Here is a 21,375-nt window from a genome sequence, read left to right as displayed (position 1 = left end):
CGCCTTACAAGGAGAGAGGGGGAAAAAGAAACACCAACTTTATTCATCAGGGATGCTGCGCTGGGTGGGAGGTGGCAGCTGCTGGAATAGGAGTCTGACAAGTCAGGCTGTGGAGATCCCAAGGGTCAAAATAGGACCTAGCACAGACACAGGGCTCATACAGCCAGTTCCTAAAGAGATGATGATGTTCAACAGCCTCAGAGCACAAAATAAACCCCCAAATTTTCTCTGCCCAGCTCAGCTCTGCTCCAGTCATGGGCCACTCCAGTGAGCATCCATGCTAAGCTGGACACATTAATCCTTGTCACCACTTAGCACTCAAGTGTGAGAAACAAACAGTCATTTGTGAGGGAAGGGCCATTGTTAAACCCTTGAGATGAGCCCCGTGTGTGGAGAACACGAATTCAGAACAATGAGGACAGTACAGCCAATTCCAATAGGAAGGGATGGATGTTGAAGTGCCTGAGGCAGCCCATGACACATCCCACATCCACAGCATGATCCAGGTGCCCTTCAGGAGCACAGACTCACTCCCACATGCTTCCTGAAGATGTTCATCTTGTTTGGTTTTGCTGTCTCGCTGCGTTTCTGAGGTGTGTCTGCAGCCACGTGAAATCCCACACAACCTGAACGGCTCTGATCGTATCTTCTTCAGTCTCAGATTTTCTTGTTTGTTTGGCAGCCTGACCCTGCAAATCAGGCACTGCCCTGCCCAGGCTGACAGCTTGTTTTTTAATCTCTTCTTAGGGATAGATAAAAAAGGGGGTACTAAAGGAACCTTTTCATTAGAAAAATTCTCACAGAATAAAAGGAAATTGGTTCCTTAAATTAAAAAAAAAAAAAAAAAAAAGTGTCCTTAAGATACTGGCATAAATTGCAAACTATTTTTGTTTTTTAAAAAAAGCCTTTACAACACAGAAATCCTACCAGATGATGAAACCAGCATCTCTGAGGCAAGGACCAGCCACCACCAACACAGAATGTAACCAAGGGGAGAGGATATCCCTCCTGTCCAAAGACTTTCCACATAGCAGGGAAGAGCATTTGGCTTGCCTGGCCTGCTTCCAGCCCAGCCCCAAACTCTCCCACTGCAGGGCTGCACACTGGGCTCATCCTGATCCTGCTCTTTGTGCTCATCCAAGGCCCAGTCCAACCTGGATCTGGGTCCTGAGGTTTTTTAGTAAAAGGACCCACGCTCAGTGAGCCACCTTGGACAGAAAACCCCAACTAATAGTGGCAAAAACCACAAGGTTCCCTGTTCCTGAATAGGTTTGGGAATTCTGTTATGCTGCTGGCTTATTCCCCCAGCTATGGCACTCTACTTGTGGAACCAAGGCAGCTTTCCATGCCAAGCCAGTGAGTTTGGCTACAGCATGGCCTGGGATACTCTTACAGTCAAACTGCTGAAATCTGATGCTCCAGGCTGCTGGTTCCACCTCCGAGCTGTCAATTTTCTGTCTCTTCCTTACACTAGGGCTACAAAGAACTGCTCTCCCCAAAAATGGAGTTCTCAGCTAAAACCCATAGTAAAAAACAGAAGGCAGAGAGCAGCTAAAGCACTTGACCTTTGATGTTTTCACCCAGCCATGGTCCGGACGCTGCCTGCACCTGTGCTTGGCAGGTGCTACAGACAGAAGCCACAGTTAATGGCAGGATGTGGGACTGCCCAAGCCCCCTCAGCTGGTTTGTATCCAGCAGTGTTATCACCTGAGCCCCCACAGACTCTGGATGGAGGTGCTACTGTAGGGAACAGGAAGGAAAGAAGTGTGCAAGAGAGCAGAGAATTGTATCCCTTGTAGACAGGCCTCATCCAAGGCCCAACTCACTGAATGCTTTCAGGGCTGGATGGATGTGCACTCCTCCCCCTCCCAGAAGAGCTCAGAAGAATCCAGAAACTGCTGCTTTTTTGCCCCGTTTTAGGCTGAGCAGCCCGAGGCCCAGCACAGCAGGAGAGCTCATCGAGACTCTGAGGCTAGGAGCACCAGAAGGACAACTCCTGCAGTCCAACACCTTCCTCAGCACCTAGAACTCAGTCATCTTCTTGTGGGTGTCTGCTTTTTTCTGCTCCCGCTGTAGCCTCGCTTCCTGGGCCTGCAGCTGCCCCAGCTGCTTGTGGGCATCAGCCAGCTTCTCCTCCAGCTGAGCTGCAGCAATGCTGTGCCTGAAAGCAAAAAGCACAGGGACAATGTCATCCTGCATGGTAAGATCAAAGGCTTGTTCCATCCCAGGAGGGTTTGCCCTTTCCTGTAGGATCAGCCCAAGGGACCTGCTGAAAGCCAGGAATAACCTGATGCACTATCTAGGCTAGACAATGTCCTCCTGGGATGCTCGACAGCAGTGCTGCAGAGGTGGTCACAAGAAGGACTCCAGCACTCTTCCTGAGAGAGCTCCTCAGCTCAAATTCCAGCCAAAGGACCCCAGACACATCTGCCAGTGTCCACACTGGTGTGAAGCACACACTGAACTCTCTCCTCCACTTCCCCTTATGTCCCATCCAGATACATTCCCACATCTCATTTCAAGCCCCCTCTACCCCAAAGCGCCACCAACTCGATCCCAAAGAACGTTTTCCTACCGCCCGACGTTGCGCGCCAGGGCCTGCTGGATTCCCCTGATATCCCTCTGTGTTTGTTCAATCTTCTCCGTGGTCTGGAAGAGGCTGACACTCAGGGCCTTCTTGGTGCTCTTGCTGGCGTGGTAGATCTCTTTGCTGTTCCTCTGGGGCAGAGCCATCCCCCCAGCCTTGTCCCCGGCACTCTTCCCGCGCAGTTTCTCGTTCAGGAAGTCAAACACGTTGCGCGGGGCCTTACGGCCGCCCGGCTGTCCAGAGCTGCTTCCCTTTGCTCGGCATTTCCTCGGTTTGCCTGGCTCCAGCTTCCCCTGCTTCTTCTTCTGAAGCACCTCAGCACACTGGTCCAGGGACTTCCCTCGAGGGAGCACCACAGCCTGCACTGGCTCCACTCTGCCCTCGCCGTTCTTCCCTAAGCCTGAGGAGAGACTCCGAGTCATTACAGCATTCCCTCGCCGAGTCACCTCCCACCACAAGCTCACCCTGACAGTCACAAGCTTAAAACAAGCTAAGAGGCTTCTGAAGTATGAAAAGTTAGAACTTCTGTCCAAGCCAAGGGGACCAGCAAAGGCCAGGCCAGGAGCCTTTCACAGCCGGAGATTTGTGATTCCAAGCCCGAGGCCATTTGTCAGGCCGGTTTCTGTGAAACCGGGTTCAGCCTCACATCCTCAGCTTCTCAAGCCAGGTTCTACTTAAAACTGGTTTGGTTCCTCTGGGAGAACCAGAGACACAGAGGCCCTCCCAGAGCCCCCAAGGCTCGATGCAATTTGGGTGGGAGCAGCGAGTTCAGCAGGCTTTGAAGTCTGTGCCCAGGCCAGGAGATGCATTAACACAGACATCAGAAGCTTTGCAGATCAGCTCCCCGCCACCTCCAGCCTTTGAACATTCCACAGCGTTCTCACAGCTTTGATCAGGAACTTGACCGTGCTTCCAGGTGCCTCCACTGTCTGCCATTACCATGCAGGGGTTGGTGCCCCACATGCCTGTACTTCCATAAAATAACTCATCCGTCTTCCCTCCAACACTGCTGTGATCTACCACATTGCTTAAGCCTCAGCCAAGTGGCCCTTCAGCACAGAAGAGTTCTGGCTTCAACCAAAATCTTGGGTTTTTCTTAACAGCCCCAGGACCACCCTGTCTCCTTACCTTTTCCAAACTCATATCCCATCTGAACAAGCAGTTTGGAGCCAATGCCACGAGTATGGGCCTCCCAGCCGCCGAAAGAGGAGCTGCAGGCAGGGGTCCATTCCCCGTTCTCTGGAACCCCTGAATCTATCACTGTGTACAGAAGAGGAGAATCAGTGAAGCTGGAATCATGAATAAAGCTCCTGTGTCCCTCACAGGACAGTACAGTTCACTTCTCCAACCCTAAAACCATTTGGTCATGCCTCCAGCTTTACTCAGTTCTTACTGAATTGTCACTTTCCATGAACTGCACAGGAGTGATTGAAATGTGAGGTTTCACTTGATTTAATGCACATATCATCTCCCAGTAACAGGCAGAATCACCCAGGAGTTTTATGATTCTTTTCCTTCCTTCCAGGATAACAATACACACCAATGCACACATCTGAGTAGAATTTAGCACACTGCCACCTAATACTTACCCTGTGCCTCCAGCTCCTGTCTCTGGTATGAAGCTCCTCCAGGCCACAGCATTAATTCTGTGTTATTAGGATCCAATAATCTTTGTCAGGTTAAATGTAAAGAGCTCTAGGACATGACTTTGTCCCTGTGATGCAGCTGTGGCACCACCAGAGGGACAGCACTGCCTGTGCCACTTCCAAGAAGTCACTTGGGCAATCTCTGTGTCACCTTTCAGCAGTAAAACAGGGCATGGCTGCTCCTGCAGCCTCACTGAGGCACAGGAAGAGCCCAACACTCCCATTTCCTTGGGTCTCACATTCCTGGGTCATGGAGCTCCCAGGGATGATTCACTTATTCACTCAGCTCAGCCAGACATGTAAGAAACAGGCTCAGAGCTTGGAACTCTAAAATATCACACCCTCTTCTTCCACTTGTAGGAAGTTCTCCAGCCTTCATTAGCCCAGGGATTTGCACAAAGATTTTAGTTTGCAGTTATAGCATAGCAGCCAGTTACTGTTCTCAATCTTTTAGGAACACATAAAGAGACCAAATGCTCTTTCATCAGAGGTGAGACACTCAGAGTGAGAGCTCCAGGACAGTCAGCCAGTCCCAGAGAAAAGGAGAACAAAATCCCAAGCCACTTTTGCTCACATTCTCCCCACTCCCTTACCTTTGGCATAACCAGAATCATCCACACTGTCCTCATCAGACTCGCCAGATTCAGCAGCATCTTCACTTCTCAGGGGTGGAATGACACTGTCCCCTTCCACCACGGCCTCCTTGAGGAGCAGGGAGTCAAATTTCACCGTGTAGTAACCACTGTCCACATCTACAGAGGGCACAGCAAGGACAGGAGCTGCAGCACACAGGGAGCTAAAGCAGAGTCAGCTCCAGCAGAACAACACAGGACAGGGGGGGGGTCCCAAGGAACAGTTCTAAAAATCTGTGATTTTTATTTCTGTCTGGGAGGGGGAAGCACCCACTGCAATGAAAAGCTATTTCGACAATGCCGCTGTTGATACCCAAAAGTTTATCTCTACAAATCAAGAAAGATGGGCTGTTGAGAAATGGAATTAAAAAGAAGTTAGGCTTGCTCCCTTCTGACTTTTAACAACAGTTAAAAGAAAGACGGAAAGAAAGAATAAACCCTCCCTCTTCCCAAGACAGAGGGAAGCCTGTATCAGCAGCTGCTGGGCAGGGACAGCTCCCTGGCTTTTGTTTAAACAAGACAGATTACTGCCATTCTCACCTACTACACATGTAAATTCCTGCAGTCCCTCCCTCTTCCCTGGAGCAGTTAATGACCTCGTAGTAATTTCCTTTCCACATTCTTGCTCTTTGTACCTCCTGTTTCCCAGCCAATCCTCTCCTCTAGCCTCACAAAACTCAGACTGTTTCCTCAGCTAGGTCAAGATCTTGAGATCAGGCCAGCAGCCACAGAGTTTATGTTTTTCTGTCATTACCCACAACGCCAAATTATAGACCCACATAAACCTCAGCCTCCACCTTCCCCCTGGGCAAGCCCCTGCCCCCCTCACCGGTGATTTTGGCCGTGTACCAGATCCCATCACTGTGCTTGGCCAGGCAGGCTGAGCCCACCCCCAGACTGCTCAGGTCGGGCTCCTGGAATGGCTGGAGCTCCTCCACGGACACCACCTGACCATGGGAAAACCTGCAGGGAAGGAGGAACAGGAGTTTCCAAATGAAAATCCCTTCCTTCCTCAAAAGAAATGCACACGAGTGTCAGAGGTGAGGAGCCTTCATCATAATCAGGGCAGTATGACCACGTGCTGTTGTAATTATAAAGTTGTTCATGTTTCACCTAAAACACGTTATTTATGTCATGGGACAAAGAATGTGTCTCACCCCAGAGAATTAAACTTCCTTGCTAGTGCCACATCCAATTAAAGAGTTCCTGGCTATGGGGATAAACAGGATCAGAGACAGGCAGGGCTCCAGCACCTTCACAAAGGTGAGGATCACAGCCCAGCACCTTCACAGACCACTGAGGCTGATCCTGGTGAAGATCCACAAAAATGGAGCCTTTACAACCTCCCTGTGCAATGCCACGTGTGCATTACCCACAGACTTGGGTGTTTTGTTTTAAAATACTTCATCAGTTGTTAATTCAGACACTCAGTTATGTAACATCTCTGCATCTCTCCCACGGGATTTTCCACTTCATCTGAGCATCAGCTATAGAGAACAGCCAAACTGGTGCCACTGCTCACCACAGCACATTTTAAAAACACTAAGGCACAATCTCCCTGGCTGAGAAAGCCACACAGAGCACTTGAGGAGGAGGATTATCCCTCTGAACGACAAGGCCCCTCCCACCCCTCTCTCTTTACCGACAGTTCTCTTTAAATCTGCACTTGTCATCCAGGAAGAAGGGGCAGGGCTTCAGGGACTTGTGGGTCGGGTACAGGTAGAGCACCCTGACCCCTGCACTGCCGTCCTCCAGCTCCTCTGTCCCCACAATCATGGCATTGTGGTACTCCAGGGTTCCCCAGGAGCTGTAGTAGGGGGCTTTGACCTTCATCCCACTCAACTCCTCTTCCTCCTCCTCCCTCTCAGACTCCTCCTCCTCTTCACTGCACTTGGATTTGGGTTTATCCCCCGTTTCTCCCTCTCTCTCCGAAGAGATCTCGTTGCCATCAGCTGCAGGCTCCTCATCTGCTCCAAGCCCAGCGATGGCTTCCTTAAAAGCAGCGTATTCCTCATCTTGGGCAGAGCTCTCCCGGTGGGAATCCCGCCCTGGGAGACCTGCTGGGGAGGAGGAGGATGCATCTGTGTCCAGAGTGGCCAGCAGTTTGCTCTTTTTCACAGCTACCAGGCTGGACTCGGTCAGTTCTATCAGCTGCTTCAAATCCTCCTGCAGCTGCATCAGGTCCGACTGCTGCGATGGGTCCTGGCCCGCCCCCAGCGCCAGCTCCACCTGCTCCAGCTGGGCGTTGTAGGTCTGGATCGCTGCTTCCAAACTCTCTTCATCCATTCTCAGCACAACAAAGGCGCTTTTGCCCGCGTTCTCTCCACGAACTCAAAACATTCAGAGTTTACTCAAGCACTTTGGGATAACAAGTCCTCGCCTGCAGAAGCGACATCTACCCGCCGTCCCGCTCTTTCCCTCGGAAATGCCCAGGGCGATGCTCCTGCTGGAAATAGGCGACAAGAGGCGACGGGAGAGTCCGAGGAGAGGCCGGGCCTGGCCCTGCCCTCCCCCGCCACGGAGTCCACTCTCGCCCACCGGGCTCCCGCACGGCACCACTCCTCCTGCAGCCTGGGCGCTCTCTCAGCCCGAGAGCTGCGGCACCTCCCTGAGCCGCCACTGCCCCCTCGGCGGCTGCACCGCGCCCTCAGCAGCCTCAGTCCCGGCGCGCTGCCGCCATGGCACCCGCCATGACACCCCACTTCCGGCCGCAGCGCCCCCACTTCCGCTGCTCTCGCCAGCGCGTCACCCGCTCAGCACTCGGCGTACCTGGCGCTGGGCATTCCGGGAGTTGTAGTCCACAGACACCATCCGCACCGCCACTGCAGCGGCGACAGGACTACATTTCCCAGAGCCCCGGGCGCGGAATGGCGGCGGCTGGTGGCGCTGGGGAGTCGTGAGAGGGGACTCCGGCTCCGGCGCTGACACCGGCACCGGATCAGGTGAGGGGCCGCGGGGCTCGGGCTCGGCGCTCTTTCCTCGCCCGTTGCCCTCTGGAGCTCGGGCCGGGACCTGTCTCTGGCCCGAGACGTGACGCGGGGCCATTAGGGGGAAATGGCGGTAGGGCCGGTGATTTCCTTCAGCCGTCACTGGCTGTGGCAGGGAAGGAAAGGGCGAGAAATCCCGGATCTTGTGGACCCGGAGGGATCTCCCGGCTCCGGGAGGATCTCACGGCTTAGGGAGGAGCAGGACGGCGGTCGGGCTGGCCCGGGGTCAGTGGCTGTCCCGGGAGGGGAGCGGCCGGGGCCCCCCCTGCCCGGGGGCGAAGGGCGGCCCCGGTACCTGTGGGACTGAAGCCCCTTAGTGCCCTGTCCTCCCTTACTGTGAAACCCCCTTTCCCTTCCTGCTTTGGAACGCTTTCATTTCCCTTTAGGTAATGGTGTTGGACTTCAAAGTGATTATTTAACCACGCGCTTGCTTAGAGGCAGCTGCCTCTCAAAGGCTGTGCCCGGAGGTTCCCTTTATCTGTGTTGGAGCAGAAGGGGTGTTGCAATGGCCCGTGAGCAGCGCCTGGTGCCAGTGCTCCTGCATCCCAGCAAAGCTGCTGTGCCTCTGTGTGCGCACCCAGCTCTGAGCTTCTGTAGATTCTTGCTCCAAATACCTGCTCTTTGTATTTGTATGAGCCCACTTCATTTTCTGTGGGTCTTACTGCAAGAGGTGTTTGAGTCCTTCCTCAGTTCCCCTTTAAACCCCAAATTTGATCTTGAGCTATTTTCATGATCTCTCTTAGATCTCTAATTTTTCCTGGGATTGCCTAAATATGAGAGGTACCGATAAAAGAGTAACATCGTTTGTTTGTTTGGCATCAGGAGAAACTTGTATTGTGGCATGAGAGGCTTTTGGGAACGAGCTGTTTGTTAATTGATTTCCTGGCATTTGTTGCAGGAGCAGGATGTATACACTGCTGTCAGGGCTCTATAAATACATGTTCCAGAGGGATGAGTACTGTGTCCTGATCCTGGGTTTGGACAATGCTGGTAAAACTGTAAGTGCTGTTTATCACCCCATGGAGGGCACACACAATCCTAAACATCCTCCAGGGATAAATCTTCCAGCAAGGGTCATCCTGAGTTACTTTAGTGATGTCACACCAAGCAATCAATTTCAGGGATGTGGCTGAGGCTTTGGTAATCCCATAATCACATGTGATCCCTTCTTTCCTTGCTAAAATAGGGAGTAAGAAGAGTGGTTTGTCCAAAATTAGGTAGGGCAGTATCTGCTCTAGCAGGATTGGGCAGAAATGAAGAGACAGGTTTGGGGTAGGATTACCCCTGCCAGTAAAATGTTTGACAGTAAATACTTTGTCTTATTCTTTTTCAGACCTTCCTTGAACAAACTAAAACCCGATTTAACAAGAACTACAAAGGGATGAGTTTGTCCAAAATCACAACCACTGTAGGCTTAAACAGTGAGTAAATCCACATGGAATTTTTTCAGCTTTCTTGCATAGATAGACAACAGCTGTTTTTTGTTTTAAATATTTAAGAATTCAGAAGGTAATAATAGTTCCTGGGTGCAGAGATTGTATCTCCCAACTACCCAAGTCTTTTTATAGATAATAAAATAGACTTTCTTAGCTTAGGAGGAGAAACTCTTAAAGTATTAAAACTTCAGGTATCCTATTTCAGTGCTGTCCTCAAACTATATTTCCCCGGAGTTCATTCCTTGGCCCAATTCTGGAATTATTTGCACTGATACTGCTCTATATTTGTGATCACTCCGTGCAGGTTTTGCTCTGCTGTTGCCTGTGATTTGTTCCCCTACAAGCCTGTCCCACCCCAGATTTCTGAGTGGGGTATGCAGGTGTCTGTGCTTTACAGCACCCATAGTTTTCATTGGATTGCCCTTTCTTCCTTCCTTCTAGTTGGAACTATTGATGTTGGCAAAACTCGGCTCATGTTCTGGGACCTTGGTGGGCAGGAGGAGCTGCAGTCACTTTGGGACAAGGTTAGAAATGTGGTTTTGTTTTATTTGATTTATACAACTTGCCCAGAGAAGCTGTGGCTGCCTCATCCCTGGAAATGTTCAAAGCCAGGGTGGATGGAGCTCTGCTCAGCCTGATCTAGTGGGAGGTGTCCTTGCTCCTGGCAGAGGATTGGAATGAGATGGTTGGCCCCTCCCAACACAAACCATCCTGTGATTCTGTGATTTCTTTTAGAAGTGGTTTTGTTTCTTTTAGAACTGAACCACTAAAATAATTTGGTTATCACACAGGCTTACTGATAACCCAAGTATTTAGCAGTAACACTTTTTCCGAAATTCCACTATTTCTGTGGTTGATAAATGCATTACTGGTTACAGACAGCAATTACCAACCCAGATCTGGGGTTGTGCCATAGAGATGAGCTTTGTGGGGACACAGGTGAGCTTTTCCACCTGGTGTATTGATCAGACCTGCAAACAGAACAGGCAGCACAGGCTGTGTGCCTCCATTCTGTCCAGGCACATTGTGGATACAGCTGCCTCTAACTGATTGACCTCCTCCCCATGTACCAAAACTGTACCAAAATCAAATCAGGGAGAGGAACAAGTGACCCTGGTGAATTGGCACCAATATCTGTGTTCTCCTTCCAGTACTATGCTGAATCTCACGGGGTGATCTATGTTATTGACTCCACTGATGAGGAGAGGCTCTCTGAGTCCAAAAGAGCTTTTGGTAAGTACAGTGTCACCAAACTGTCCTGGAAGGTTGTATCAAATGAAACTGTAATGCAAGAGGGAGCTTCTGGCTTCATCCCTCTGTCCAGAGAACCTGTGCCAGGCATTTGTACAACTTCCAGAACTGGCTAAATCTGGTTTTGTTTCTGTCCTTTGTAGAGAAGATGATTACCAGTGAAGCTCTGGAAGGGGTTCCCATTCTGGTGTTGGCCAACAAGCAGGATGTAGAGGTAAAATATGGAGGATTTACATAAATGAGCAAATAAGCCTTGGAAAGGTGAACTATGCATTCATGTTAAATTTGTTCCACAGTCCTGAGTTGATCCTCTGGTACTTTCCTACTTTGCTTTGAATTTAGTTGTATTTTTTTCCTTTCTCCTCCAGCCCTTTTTCAGTGCCATGAATGAGCTTCCTACAGGCACGTAGTTTTGAACTCTTTATGTAAACAGAACAAACTGCATAGCTATAGTGGGTCTTTCTTGTAGTGTGACTGGCTATATTGATGCTGTTTTTTCCTGTTTATTCAGAAAAAAATGTTTAGTGTGCTTTGTTTATGCTGCTCTTTCAAAACCCAGGAATAGCACAACAGATGTATGTGAAGCAAATCATCCTTTCCCCATAATTGGATAAGATCTGTTCAATAGTTTGTTGTAGAGCATTCCATCAGTGACAACAGTGAATGGCAAGGAATGCTCCTTTTCTGATAACACAATTTGAATTCTTTGCAGTGTATTCAGAACTGTAAAGCTTTGGGTAAAGTTTCCTCCTGGAAATTGTACCTGGAATTCCAGGAGTGCAGCTCCAGTGGCTCGTCTCTAGATGGAGCCAGAAGCTTGCAGTAGGATTTGGAGCAGCAGGCCTGGCAGCTGGGCTCAGTCTCTGTTCCAAAGGATGCAAAAACTTCTCAGGTTCTTTCCTCTGCACTTTACACTTGTCCGAGCAGTTGCACTTGTGGAAACACGTGAGGCTTCCATAGAAATCACTTGGCTCTAGAACAGGATTTCATGAGTACAGCACAGATTGGTTTTTGGATGATGTAATTTATCTAGATTATCTAGATTATCTAGTCTTAGAAATAAGAGAAATGTAATTCCATGTAAAAGCATGAGATCAAGTCTGAACTCCTGATTTATGGTCCTGACTTTGCTGTGGTTTCTGGAATGTAGGGAAATGGTCTGTCTTTTTTCTGTGGAAACCAGAATATTGACTCTCACATTTTTCTACAACCCCACAGCTTTTCTGCAGGGAACAGCCTGAACTCCTGTCTTGACTTGTTGAGGATAAGGTCCAAGCAGTGACCTGGAAAGTTGTTCCAGTTTCTCTCTTGGTTGTATATACATATTTTCTTACAGGCTTCAGACACTGGCTTTTCTGACGCTCTAACCAGACTAAAGACAAATAATTGAACAATTTGGCTTCTTTAAATTGCTAGAAAGAAGTATTTGGAACAGCCTTTCAAGAGAAAATCTGGCTTTTTGCTTCCCATGGAGGATCCAAGACCAGCCCACAGACTTAGTGCCTTCGTGCAGTTGTAGAGCTACAAAAAGAGATTAGCAAAGCTAAACCCACTGGAGGTTTGCTTAGCTTGTTTGTAAGAAATACCTACACTGGGTATTTAGAGGTTCACTCCTACAGAATGATCTTGGATATGGACCCAGCAAAGAGATATCAATGCTATTAACGAATCACTAAGGGGATTATAGCTTATTTTTCAGTAATTACTGTGGTTCACTTAAATAAGTTTGAGAAAGCACAGTAGCCTGTTTCTCTTCCTCTGATTTAGCAGAATGGAAGACCTCTGGAATAAAACTGATAATTAGCATTGATAGCAATTTTTCAGCTCTGGATCTCCAGACATAAAACTGTAGGAAATTCTCACCAGCATCCCTCTGTCCTGAACCATGATAAGGGAGGATAAGTGTATCTTAACCTTGCTGGTATTTGGAGATGAAGGGTAATTCTTGATGATGATGTCTGTAGAGGCCAGCAGAAGGCTTGTGATCAAATACATCAGAAATAGTACATCTGACATAGTTTGTTTTTTAAGTTTACATTCTGTTATCAAGATAACAAAACTGCTAATGCAACCTGCAATTGCATGAAGCATTGAGAATTCTGCTGTGAACTCCAGAGTACATTACGTCCTCTCAGCACTGCCAAGTATGAGTGGTATTTGGTCATTCCAGGGGATAAAATATGGTCGTTGATTGCAAAACACCAATTCTAATTCTCACAATACTGAATGTGATGTTTTATGGTATCACAGAATTCTCTGTGTTCAGCAGGGGCTTCAAAAGTGGACTATATTATAAATAATTTAAAAATGTAGTCAAATGTGTGTTGGAGAAAGGAATTTGTTCAGGTTTTTAAAGGAACTATTGCTTTGTAGGAGAAATAAAATATCTAATACCTATAATTTCTGTGAACTCCCTTTCAACTCAGAATGCCACTTTTGAAAATATGGCTTATTGCAGAAAAACCAGCAGAATCAGAATTTATATTTGCTGTTTTGATGTGAATGCAGCTGTTGAAAGGTTTACACAAGGTATATATTTCTGAGCTTTACAATTAACTGTTATGAGGATAGAATGCATTATGCAACACTGTTCAAAATACTGGAAAAGCATGACATGTCAAAAACAGCATCTGAAATGTAATAATCTGAAAATTACTGGGTGCTCTATGATGACCCATGCATGGGGGAAGTTTTGCCATGCTCATTTAATGCTAAATTTGGGAAATTTAATTTGAAATCTCCAGAATGCTGAAAAGCCTTCTCATGCCTTTAGAATCCTGGTGAGTAGCAGAGTACTCATTTCCACACAGAAAACAAACCTTCTGCATGAAAGTCATTCTGGTTCCCAACTTAAGACCTCCAACAGTTTCCCTGTAAAATTAGTTTTTAGTTTAAATAAGATGGTTTCACTTGAGGCTAAACTATTCCTTCTTTAAATTTAAAGAAGCTTAAATTCTAATTTAAAACTAACTTGTATAAAGGGTAGGCCCAGACCATAGGTGGGTGAGGTGAGTCAGACTTTTTGTGAACTAGTATTTTATTTAGGCAATCCACCTTGGTGTTGTTTCTCTTTTAGTTCCATTCTGATGGTTGATTACTCTTGAGATGTCTAATGAGCCTCTACTTGAGATTTTATGCATGCTTCTGGATTTATCCTGGCAGACCAGGCAGCAGCATTGTCTTTGCTCCAGTGGATTTGGGAAATAGGCAAAGGCTCTACAATGCCACTTTTTTTGCTAAAACTTGCCTTGCTGCTTGATAGATTTTTAGGTGTGCCATTGCTGAGTCTTATTTTGGGTAATGCTATTCTGAACTCTTCATAGGAGGAATTTGGTTCAGTCCTGACTAGGTTATGCCTGGAGGAGCCGTCATAAAAGATGTTTTACAGTGTGTTATTTTGGGGAAGCTGAGATGGAAATCTGGTTCGTCATGTGTTGTGTGTGAGGTTCCTGTGAACTGGCTGAGAGATACCATCATTCCTGAAAGGTCACTGTGCATTGTGTTATTGTAATAGAGCACTGTTGATGTGGTCACAGATCCAGCTTCCCTTCTTTGCCCTTGGCTTATGGGTTTGCAGCTGAGAAACAAAGCACATCTGTAAACAAATATTTTGTAATGTGGCTGGGGAGAAGGGGAACTTGGAAGCCACAGCTGACATTTTCCCCTAAGCATGAGAAGCTCAGATGCCCCTTGCTGAAGTGGTGGGTAATCTGCCTCAGCCCCTGCTGTCACATGAGATTCCAGTTCGTGGCTTTCCCTGGAACACTAAAACAAGGCATTGATCATTTTGTGTTACCTGTCTGCTGTGCTGCTCTACTTCATCCCAAGGGGAAAATGATGTTCCTCAAAATAGTATTGGTGATGCAGTGGCATCCTGCTGTGACAATGTGAATGGTGCAAAGTCTCCTCAGAAGCAGAACTCTTTCTGATGCAGATTTCCATGGAAAGCCATGGCTGGGCAGCTCTGTGGAAGGTGGGGCAGGCCACAGCTCTACCAGAAGGTGGGAAAGGGAAGTTATAACAGTGGTTTATACTGAGAGATAAAACGGCTGTAATTGTTAGCTACACAGGGAAAAGTGGACTCTTAAAGGCTTCAAGGATGGGCAAGGTGAAGGATGTGGGGTCTCTGTGCTGCTGGGTATGTGCAGGTGACCTGGTGTGCTGGTGGTGTTGGGAAGTTCATTGCCTGATTGTTGTGCTACCTGTGCAAGTAGAAGTTGAGGAATCAAGGACAGCATGACTGTGCTCTCTGTTGTTGCTTCGTACCTTGAACACTTTATCTGATTTATTTTAAGATATTTTAAAATGTATCGTCATTCAGAAAAAGAGAAGGAAAGGTAGACTCAAGAAGAAGAAGAAGAAAAGGATATACTCAAAAGCATATTATTATACAATGATACTAAACTCTGAGAAGCTTCAAGCATATTTCGAGAAACATTTGTTCAATTTCAGCTGCCTTGAGATTTAACCTTCCTGCTGCCAAGTCTCATTGACTGAAAAAACCATAGATGTGAAAAATAGCTCAAATTACTGACATGCAGCTCCTTCTCCTTCCCAGTTGTTGAGTACTGACTTGCCCAGAGCTTGGGTTAAACCAGGAAGCATTTGGACTTGCCTTTCTTACTGGGCAGTGGACACCATACCAGGTTAAGGAGCAGCTTTTACAGACCAGTAGAGGTTGGTTGGTTGTAATCTCTTCCCCATCTTCCAGACCTAGTTTTAATTCCAACTGGTTTGAATTCCAGCTCCCAAGCCCAGTCTGATTCCCTCTAAAGTAAGTAATTGTTAGTAATTGTTGTTGTTGGGGTTTTTTTAATTAACTTTATGTCCTGTGGCTGACAGCTCATCTGTATGGACTGCACATTTTTCACTTGTCAAAAATCTGACCTTAATTGTTGAGGGTTTTGCAGAATGATGTCAGTAACATTTTTGGATACAGTTTCCAGGTCATTGATTGAAAGGGCAAGTTTAAAATGCAGCTGTGGTCATAAGAAAGTACAGTCATCAAAAGTTGCACAGTTAATGGAGTCAAAGGCAATTGGGTGAATTGGGTGTTGTTAAACTCCTTGCAAGCCATTTCTTAAGATCCTCTCCTACATACAAGCAATGAAATATGCTGTTCTCCACAAAAATTTCCTGTATTTAATTTCTCCAGAATCAGTGTTTTGTAAATGGATGGCTGGTAACAATTTTCATATTTCTCTCAGAGTTTACATTCACTTGGCCAATCCTCAGGACTCACAAAGGGTCCTGTTTGGCATTTGTGTAAACATTTGTCCAAAACACGTATGTGGGCCTGACTGAAGGCTCCAAACACATATTTGAGACTTGTTGAAGGTCCAGAATGTCTTTGCAGAGAGGGGGGAAGGTGGGCTCATGGCCAGCTGAAGTGCTTAAATGGCTTATCCAGGTCTTCTGAGGGAAAAATTGAACACTGAGTGCTGAGGGAGGTGCAAGTCCAGACTTTAGTTGGGCAGCTTTGCTTTTGTTGTAGCTTTAAGATTTTTGTGGTGACACTGTGATTTATGTGGGGAAAGTAATCCACTGATTTACTGGGGGGGTTATGATTTGTGTTGTTGTTCCCAGCAGCCTCCTGGCACACTCACAGAACTTCAGGACCTGTTGGGGGTCAAGAGCACAGTGACATCAGGCATCAGAAAATGTGCTGCATTCAGTGCTGCCAGTGTTTTCCCTGAATGCAAACAGACAAGTGCCGGTGAGGCATGGCTATAATGTCAAGGAATGTGCTGAGAACTGAGGAAAAATCACAGCTTGTTTTGTGAGAGTGCCCAGGATGCTGGCAAAGAGTCAGCTGGGCTTGTGGCAGGGACACTGTTTCAAAAGGCTTTGTAAATATTAAAGCTCTTGTAGTGTTCTGGTAAATATAAGCTGTTGAGCAGCTTGGAAGGGGTATCACTAGAGAATGCAGGTTGTGCTCATTTTCAGGACTTTTTGCTTAGAACTGTACAGATCAAGGATCAGGGAGGTGAGGCAGTGTGTGTACTGTCAACAAACAGCATTGTCTTAGTTGACAAAAGAATATGCTCATTTCTTTGGAATGTGAAGAGGTGAGTGGGTTTAACCTGATAGTGTTGCCATCCTGACTGATACAAGACTGCAGTCATGGTAGGATTCATTGTGGAAGAAGATCACCACGTCTTGTAGCACAAACAAGCTCTACTTTGTTTCCCTTTGCAGACTTGTCTGTCAATACCCGATATCAAGACAGCATTTAGTGACTGCATTAACAAAATTGGGAAGAGAGACTGCCTGACACAAGCCTGCTCGGCCCTTACTGGGTGAGTATGAGAAAGGGTAGACTGAGAATTGATTGACTGAGCAGCTGTGGGGTGTCACACACAGAGCAGCACTACATGGGTTATTAAGCCTTGAAAGGGAGCTTTACTTCCTTTCAGCACTGACCGATACTTGTTCGAGATCCTTGGACTTGCACCAGCTCAGTAACTTCATCTGTAAATCCTGCCTGTAAAGCACAGTGGAAATGTACTGCTGGCTGAGAGCAGCAGAACTTGGAGGCATATTTGTTGTTCTGTATCATCCCTTCTCCTTACACAATCATCCTTGCTGTTTGCTGCAGCTCCTGGCTTTTATGGTTGAGGTCAGTTGAAAATGCTGCTGTTGATGCCTCTGCCAGAGAAATGGGTGGTGTTTCACTTCTGCCATAATTATGTTTCTGCTTTCAATTTCTTTGGCATGCAGATGAGCTTTGTGATGGGGATGATATCACAGTTTCCAGGAGTCCTCTTGCATGGGGATGCCTGTGGTTTAAGATTTGATGACGAGAACAGACCCTAATTTGGGCTTGCACAGCTGTGTGCCATGACCTTGACCAGCCCACTGGATTCTTGACATCTCAGCATCATTATTGTGTATTGAGTCTGGCAGTACTTTTGTTCTTTGTACTTTCAGTTCTTGAAGTGAAAAGTGCTACTTGGCATAAGTCAAAAGTTTTGTTCCAGGTAGTGGAAACACTCCTGGCTGAATTACTGCCTGGGCTAAATCTAGAGCTTTGAATTTTTTTCTGTGTTATCATACAAGCTACTGCAAAAGATAACAAAAACTTCTTGAACCATTTAAAAAATCTGTTGTCTGCATTGCTACAAATCACATTCCATTAAGCAGGTGAATGACCACAGTGAACAGTGTTCAAGCACTGACTGGAAGAGAAATATTAGATAATGACCTTAATTGTACAAACATTTCTAGTGTTGATCTGTGTGGGGTTTCCTTTCAAAATTCCAGTTTGAGCTTGCACTAAAAGAATAAATAACTCATGGAAGTCATGACTGGGGAGCTGTGCTGACCATTAGGGTGTTGACTTGCTTGGCAGCCCCAGCACAGATGATTACACAAAGCTGGAACCAAGATTTCAAGATCTTGTACAACTGGTGTGGGGTTTGTGGCAAAATTGCTTCAAACCAGCTGTCAGGTGGGTTTGATGTTTGTTCATCCCAAGATTTCCACAGAGGTGGTGACTAAGTTTGGTATAGACTTGCACAGACACCAGAAAAATTAAGGATGGAGGTATACATTGCTGAGCTAAAAGAAATCAGATGCCTATTGTTCGCCTGTGTGAAAAATAACACAGAAATGCCAACAAATAATGGTGTAGAGTCCCTCCCTTCCTCATGTAAGGGCTCAGTTAGGGCCTGTATGATCCACGTTTCTGTTCTTGGTTGCTTCTTGTTGTTGGTTTATTTTAAAACCTTGTCTGCTTGTCTTACTTCCTTAGCAAAGGGGTGAACGAAGGAATTGAATGGATGGTGAAGTGTGTGGTGAGGAACATCCACCGCCCCCCAAGAAAGAAGGACATCACGTAGGAACTCCAAGGCAGCCAAGCAATGGACAGTCTCTTTCCACACACTTTTGTGTTCCCTTTAAAGAAGGTGATCCACTGGATTCCTATTACACCTGATTCTTTCCTAAGTTTGGAGACAAATATTCTCTTTCTGTGTCTAAAAAACACTTGAGCCGAGGATTCCAACTGGGTGGGGGGTGGGAATCTCTTACATTAAGTATTGTCATTGGCCTCTGAGCATCCTATGTAGCAACATACACATTGTTGCCAATGCAAAAGACTTAATTTTTTACTATCTTACTTTGTGATTCCTGATTTGTTAGTCTAACAGGCTGGAGGCTGGTGACATGAAGGAACTTCTGAAGGAAATGCATAGGTGAATGTTGAAGGGGAAGAACAGCCTGGGGAATGGCTGTTCCTCCTAACTGCCAAGATCCTTGGTGCTCCAGCTCCATGTTCCTGCAGGGTGTTACTGGCCCTGTTATGCTGCTGTTTGTATAGTGGGGAGAGACAACATTAATTAGAACTTGATTTTCACTTGGGGTGTTGATTTGTAACTTTGACCTGTGGTAAAAACAGATATGGGAATCAGCAATTGCACGATGGTCATTGGATCATGGAATCCTTAATGCTGGAAAAGACCTCATCAAATCCAGCTGTGCTGGTTGAAATGGATATTCCTAGCAGGACACCGATTCCAGAAGCACTGCCTTGCTCTGACTGCCAGTCTCTTTGTGCATTCTCTTTAATCCTAAGAATAATTGGGATCTTCTGTAACTGGAGTGAATCAAGGCCCTCTCTGTGATTTTTCTAAGCTGAAAACAACCTCTAGGCAGGAAGAAATCAGTATGCAATAAAGCTTCCTACTTATTTGAACTTCCCTGGCTGAAACAGTGGTATTTGGGAATAGCAGTACTTAGCCCTTAGGGGTTTTTTTGAAATGTAGGAGAAAACAGAAAGGCAGCACTCAAAAGACAAAGAGTGCTCAGTGCTTACATCACCTACTCAGCTAGATCTGCTGATGTATCATTATCTTTTCCCTGAATATGAGTTTTTACGTGAATTTCATGGTGGTTTGGCAATGTGTGCTGCTCCTCTGATGTTTTATTTACTCCTGGCACTGGTGAACGCTCTGTGCTGTTTGCTGACATAATGAAGGGGCCATAATTCAAGATGTACTTCAGTCAGTCCGTAGTATTTGTTTAAAGTCTCTTAGTTGGCATCTGTCAAAGAACTTTCTGCTATATTTCCTGCATGGAACTCGTAGATGTTTTTTGAGAGAGAACATCTTGCATTTGCTCACATTTGGGTCAAAGAACAAAGGCAGCTGGGCTGTGTCATTAAGTAATTGAAGTCAGTGGAAAATATTGCAAATAGAAGAGCAGAATCTGTGCTTCTCAGTAGAAGAAGTAAGGCTCCTTTAGACCTAGTGACCTGGTCATTTTTCTTGTGTGTTCTGTGAATGTGGAGAATCCCTTGGAAATCACACAGCCACTGTAGGAAGTGGCAATTTTGTTGGGTGCTGCATGTGATGCAGGGCTGAGATTTTCAAGAGTACTAAAGTTCTGGAGAACTGATGGCCTTTGATTATCAGGAGCATCTCTGTCACTGGGCTGTTTTAAAACACTTGGAAAGCCTCAGTGTTTTCAAGGTGACTTTTTGGCCCTGGCTGCCTTGGTTGACAGACAATTAAACTGAACATGTAAAACAGTAACTAATGAACAAAAGTACCTTGCTGAGAGTCAAAACACTTTAGTCAAGTAGCTTGAAATGTCTATTCTTTGGGACACAGTGGATTTTCCAAGATTTCTACATACTGTTTTCAGATCTCTTGCTCTCTTTTTTCCCTGGGAAGCCAGAAAGGACAAAACAGTTTGTAGACACAGACTGCTTTGTGGTCCATATCAGCAGGGTGTCTTAAAGCCAATGTTTTGACCTCAGAATTCCAAGTTCTCAGATGTGGGAGAGTCGTTTTCCCAGAGACATGCCCAAGCTGGGATGTATGAGTGTGCTCTGGCCACAACAAATCAGGGAGGATTTCTCTGAAACCACCAGTGTAAAGTTCATTCTAATTCAAAGTGACCTTCCACAGCAGATGGGACAATTTTTTATATTTTCATCAGAAGTTTAATGATTTTTCACATTTTGTACTTACAGGAAGCACAGATTTATTTGAAATGCTTTTTCTGTTTCAAGTGACCCCTCTACTAGACCTCAAACAAAGCAGAATGTTTCTGAATTCAAAGTTCAAATGTAGTTTTACAGATTTTTGATACATTTGCATTGGACCTGTTTTGCCCATGCCTGTTCACAACAATGAACTTACCTAAAGAGCTAATTTATCTTCCCAAAGGGATACAGACTGATCATCTGCACTTTGCAATCCCTGTTCCCATTGGCATGCTGTCCATGAGATAAAGGTAAGAGTTCAATAACTTCAGCAGAGATTCCCACTTGCCTCATTTTAGCATTGACAGATGATGACATTTCTCTCACTCACTTGGAATTCTCTCACCCATCTGCAATTTCCTCTGCTAATATTCAATAGCTGATAGCAGCAGGATGCAAGAGCTAAAAAAACACTTTTAAAGCATTTATTTGAGTCCTAGTGAGTTCTGCGTGTGTGCTGGCAATTCCATCTTCATTTGGAACTCTGGAGGGATGCAGAATAACTGAATTACAGCACTTTTGGCTGGTCTGACCTAATCCCGTTCCATCCTCACGCAAGGCAGTGGTGACATGTGTGCTGAGAGTCTGTTTTGCAGTGGTGCTGAGATCACAGCTCATCCCACTTCCCACGACATTCTGTCCCACAGAACTACAGAAAATGTTAAGACAAATCAGACCCAGCTTCAGACTAAGTCCAGCATCTTAGTCCAGTCTCTGGCTGCTAACATCTGTGTCAGAAAGTGGAACAAACAGAGGCTCTTTAGGGTCTGTGCCCCTGGCCATCCTTCTGACTCTGATAAACTGAAATCAAGGCATCATCAAGAAGTGGACTTAATATCCAGTGCTGT

At 46.2% G+C, this 21,375-nt stretch overlaps 2 protein-coding genes across 2 annotated transcripts; one reads left to right on the top strand and one right to left on the bottom strand.

Moving 5' to 3' along the window:
* Positions 1-15: 15 nt before the first annotated feature.
* On the bottom strand, positions 16-7,588 carry ZGPAT (zinc finger CCCH-type and G-patch domain containing). Its single transcript, XM_002197582.7, has 6 exons — positions 6,508-7,588; positions 5,695-5,828; positions 4,827-4,985; positions 3,716-3,847; positions 2,576-2,987; positions 16-2,161 (listed from the first exon to the last, which is right to left on the bottom strand). The coding sequence occupies exons 1-6, from the start codon at positions 7,149-7,151 to the stop codon at positions 2,023-2,025; spliced, it is 1,620 nt and encodes a 539-aa protein (XP_002197618.3). The 5' UTR covers positions 7,152-7,588; the 3' UTR covers positions 16-2,022.
* Positions 7,589-7,740: 152 nt separating this feature from the next.
* On the top strand, positions 7,741-18,483 carry ARFRP1 (ARF related protein 1). The gene is given in 8 exon segments (NM_001245541.2): positions 7,741-7,807; positions 8,751-8,850; positions 9,186-9,273; positions 9,730-9,812; positions 10,440-10,521; positions 10,683-10,753; positions 16,738-16,838; positions 18,293-18,483. Coding segments are annotated over 7 exon segments (606 nt in total). The 5' UTR covers positions 7,741-7,807; positions 8,751-8,757; the 3' UTR covers positions 18,381-18,483.
* The last annotated feature ends 2,892 nt before the right edge of the window (positions 18,484-21,375 follow it).

Source organism: Taeniopygia guttata, chromosome 20 (assembly GCF_048771995.1).
Source record: "Taeniopygia guttata chromosome 20, bTaeGut7.mat, whole genome shotgun sequence".
Classification (NCBI taxonomy): Eukaryota; Metazoa; Chordata; class Aves; order Passeriformes; family Estrildidae; genus Taeniopygia; species Taeniopygia guttata.
Note: the sequence above shows the minus strand (reverse complement) of the source record. Positions and strands in the feature narration are given on the sequence as shown.